The following is a 4,402-nucleotide window of genomic DNA, read 5'->3' as shown; positions in this document are numbered from 1 at the left end:
CAAACCTTTGTTGGCGCTGCCACCCTGCTTTCCTGCGATTTCCTTCAAGCCGTAAAAGAGTCGGTGACGAATGCCTATATTAATCAAGAGATGCAATGGCAATTTATTCCTCCGGGGGCACCCCATATGGGAGGCCTTTGGGAAGCAGGCGTAAAAAGTTTTAAGACGCTATTTTACAAATGCACTGCCACACGAAAATACACTTTCGAAGAGCTCTCCACGCTCTTGGCAAAAATAGAAGCGTGCCTTAACTCCAGGCCGCTCTCTCCTATGTCTAAAGATCCGACAGATTTGCTGGCTCTGACGCCAGGTCATTTCCTTGTCGGGGGACCCCTTATGTCCACGGTGGAACCCGAAGTAAAGAGGGAAACGAAATCCATTCTTAATCGGTGAAAGCTCTCCATCAGCAGTTCCGTGTGCGATGGAAAGAAGACTACCTCAAAGAACTCCACAAGCGCTCCAAATGGCAGGCCCCGTCCAAAAATCTCCGCATCGATGACATGGTCGTCATCATGGACGACAACTTACCCTCTAATGAGTGGCGGCTCGGCAGAATTGAGTCTGTTTTCCCAGGAGCCGACGGCAACGTCCGTGTAGTAAATATCCGTACTGCACGTGGATTTGTTAAACGTCCAGTGGCAAAAGTGGTGCTTCCGAATCTCCACAATAATAGGCGCTCCTCTCGTCCGTAGTTGTAGTTCACTAGCACTAATCATCCATTATTTTTCATTCCGTTTCGATCTCCTTTCGACATTCAACTACGCGCAGCATGGCCCCTCGTCAACAAAACGCACGCAGTGCTCGTGCCTTGTAGAGCAGACGTACCCGAGGTATTCAATCCTACCGATGCCGAGTCTGCCGCGGTATCCATCCTCTTCGGAAGTGCGCGAGGTTCCTAAAGCTCAGCGCGGAAAAGCGTTTGCGAGCAGTCCTCATCAACAAATACTGCGCCAATTGCCTCGCTCACGAGCATTCCACGGGAGACTGCCGAAGCGGAGATCGTTGCAAGAAGTGCGACCGATCCCACCACACGCTGCTCCACATGCACGAGCAGGTTAGCTCGTTGTCGCGGTCGCCGGTGCCAACCCGGCAAGCAGCTTCGGCCTCGTCCCAACGTTCCCGCCGGCAAAGTCCGTCAACTCAGCGTAGGAGTTCACCGCCACGACGCCCGGAATCGACCACGTCAGGCCCATCGCTCTCGTCGCTGCTGCAACGCCACAGCGTGAACATCCTTCCGACAGCGCTGGTCAAGTTGGAGACCGGGACGAAGACCTTCGAGACCGCAGCACTTATCGATCCGTGCACCCCCATGAGCTGCATCGACGCTTCGTTGGCGTCAGCCTTTACGCTTCCGATGACCAATGTTGTCAATCCGTTAATAATAAATCATGTAAAAAAAATAAATAGTTCCATTTAAGTATAATTTTTACTAATACCCTACCCTATCCATCCAAGATGGATGTCTTCGAGAAGCAAAATTGGGTGAGAAAATACCAAAACACAAAGTTACTAAATCGCCATTATGTCGCTCAGTGTAAAGTCTGGATACCTAAATTAAGGCTTATCAACCGGTCGCGCCAATCGATGTGTTTTTTTTTGTCACTTGCTTTAGAACTTGGATGTACTCAGAATTTAAAGCCATTTAATGAAACGGACTTTATTTGAATCTAAATATTATCCTTTAGCAAAATAAATAGATCCTTTGGGCGGGGCAAAAAGTTTTTGGCAAATGCACAGCTCGGGTGCCATAAAGTTTAACTATGTCTCCAAAGTTGGCATGTAAACGAATGACAATTTTTGGTTTTGCTGAAAGGAGAGAAGGACAGACCGTGCATTTTAATAACTGAATAATATGGCACAACCCTTATTAACATAAAATATCTTTAAAAATATTTCGTTTCAGACCAAATCTCTCTGAAGACTAGCCAAGTTAATGATCTCACGGAAAAGTTACACGAAAAACAACGGGAAGTGCACAGTTATAAAAAACAGTTGGAGTCAGTGCATTCTGAGAAAATGATGCTTCAGCGTAATTTAGAAAATACAACTCAGGAGCGGGACAATTTTAGAATTCTTCAAGCAGTAAGATCATCACAAATACTTTGTCCATTTTATGCATTATAAAGCGAGCATGAGAAAATCTTAATATTATGTTAATATCTGGAAATACGGTCCAAGATACTCAAATAAAAATGTACAGTAATTTAAAAATACTGCAGTATTTTTATGCCAGTGTGATCTTAAATAAGGAATATTACAATAAAAATTTGTCGCGAATAATGTTTTATTTTGTACAAAACTTTTGTATGTTTTTCATTTGCCTTTATAAAACTATTGATATAAAATCTTTTTAAACTAATTATAGAAATCAGGACATCAAATTCAGCAATTGACAACTGAAATAAGCGCAAACGAAGTAAAAATAAATTCTTTAAATTTAAAAATAGAACATCTTAATAATTATATAAAGGAACTCCAATCGGACCTTAAAAATAAAGAAAACTTAGTGGCTGCCTTACGTAAGGATATGAGGGAAATGAAAGCAAAAAATGAAATGTTAGCAAAGACAATATCAAACGATGAACTAAAATTTATGAAAATGGGGCACGAATTAGAAGAAATGAGAAAGGAACGTAACCTAGTTGGATTGCAAATGGTACGACGGAATGACGAGATTGTTGTTATAAAGGAAAAGCTTCAAATTGCACAAAATGCCCTTGATAATGGAACAACACAATATAATCAACGTGTAGAAGATATTAGATTACTGAAAAAAGAGATTTCAAATCTTCACACTGAAAGTGAATGTCTTAAACATGCAATTAAAAGTACTGCTGACATGAGAAAGGAAATTGTACGACTCCAGCGTGCTCTTAATCAAGAACATATTCGTATTCGAGCTCTAACTGAAGATGCAAGAACACCAACAGGAGTACATCGGTGGCGAATATTAAAAGGCGAAGATCCTAAGAAATTCGAACTACTTGAAAAACTCCAACTACTTCAAAAGTAAGTCTAAGCTATATCATTTATATTTTTTTAATATATATTCTTATATTATTTATTTAAACAGACGGTCCCTAAAGCAGTCAATAGAAAACTCTAACATAAAAAATAAACTGGGTGAGGCTCAGAAGACTAATGAAACATTAAAACGGATGCTATCTCATATGCCTACTGTAGAGATAAAACATAAGCTAGTTGTGCAACAGGTAATAATGAATAATAATTGATAGTAAATACGAACACTAATATAGTGTGAATGCGAACGTAAAATTTTTCAGGGATATCGGTAGACATTGTGGAATAAAATGAGAAGAAATTCAAATTTGTTTCAAAGTGTGGGAGTAACCGGTTCGGCGGCATTAGGGCGTTAGAGTGGACGTGGCAACATGGATCAACAAACTAGCTCTGCGTCTTTGATTTTAGAATCTGTCTGCTGAATCGCAACCTTCTAGCTTTTATAGTTCCTGAGATCCCGACGTTCATACGGGCAGACGGACAGTCGATTACGCAATATTGGGGAATAAAATGAGAAAATCTTTTAAAATTGATCAAAAAGAGCGTGACAAAAAGTGGTTTGGAAAATCAATAGAAAATAGACAATTTTCAAAAAAGTTGGCGTGGCAGATTTGTGCGGTTTTAGGGTGTTAGAGTGGGCGTGGCAACATGGGTCTTCTTTCTGTATTCTGTATGTTGAATCTCAACCTTCTAGCTTTTATAGTTCCTGAGATCTCGACTGAAGGACACGGCTAGATCGACTCGGCTATCAATCCTGAACAAGAATATTCTTCTCTATAGTCAAAGAAAGCTTCCTTTTGCTTGTTACATAACTTTTTAAGAATCTAGTATACCATTCGAGTTCCCCGACTATCACATACCCGTTACTAAGCTAGTGTAAGTGCGAGGTCGAAATTTCTTTATTTTTCTGGGATATCGTAGAATAAAATAAAAAAAAAATGAAAAATTGTTCAATAGTGTGGACACGGCAGTTTTTGGCGTTCTTAGGGCGTTAGAGTGGGAGTGGCAAATTTTTTTTGCAAATTAATAGAAATTTACAAGATTAATAAAAAAGTGTAAAAATATCAAAAAAGTGAGAATACCACCGAATACCAAGCGGGAAATACAATCTATGACTCGGATTGCTGGAAGCTGTGGATGTCGGAGGCGATACGAGTTGCGGCGATCCACCAAAAAAAAATTTACATCGACATACCCACGAAGCAAAAAAGGTCCTTTATCATTTCAATCGTTACCATTGCACACTCGTTTTTTATGTGTTTTTTTTTGGCAGAAAGTAAAAAAAAAATTATTAACGGAATAAAAAAATGTATGGTATCTTTATATTTAGGATAGTCTAGTTAGATAAAAAAAGCCGATTTTTACTTTTTTATGAAACACT

At 39.8% G+C, this 4,402-nt stretch overlaps 1 protein-coding gene across 1 annotated transcript; it reads left to right on the top strand.

The window, feature by feature from the left end:
• The first annotated feature begins 1,760 nt into the window (after positions 1–1,760).
• On the top strand, positions 1,761–3,233 carry LOC117144998 (cilia- and flagella-associated protein 58). The gene is made up of 4 exons (XM_033310479.1): positions 1,761–1,779; positions 1,904–2,082; positions 2,366–3,009; positions 3,074–3,233. The coding sequence occupies exons 1-4, from the start codon at positions 1,761–1,763 to the stop codon at positions 3,231–3,233; spliced, it is 1,002 nt and encodes a 333-aa protein (XP_033166370.1).
• The last annotated feature ends 1,169 nt before the right edge of the window (positions 3,234–4,402 follow it).

This window comes from Drosophila mauritiana, chromosome 3R, assembly GCF_004382145.1.
Source record: "Drosophila mauritiana strain mau12 chromosome 3R, ASM438214v1, whole genome shotgun sequence".
In the NCBI taxonomy this organism is placed as follows: Eukaryota; Metazoa; Arthropoda; class Insecta; order Diptera; family Drosophilidae; genus Drosophila; species Drosophila mauritiana.
Note: the sequence above shows the minus strand (reverse complement) of the source record. Positions and strands in the feature narration are given on the sequence as shown.

Coding starts and splice junctions, on each gene's coding strand:
- LOC117144998 (XM_033310479.1), top strand. Junction 2,083..2,365: donor ATTTTAGAATTCTTCAAGCA/GTAAGATCATCA, acceptor AACTAATTATAG/AAATCAGGACATCAAATTCA. Junction 3,010..3,073: donor AAACTCCAACTACTTCAAAA/GTAAGTCTAAGC, acceptor TTATTTAAACAG/ACGGTCCCTAAAGCAGTCAA.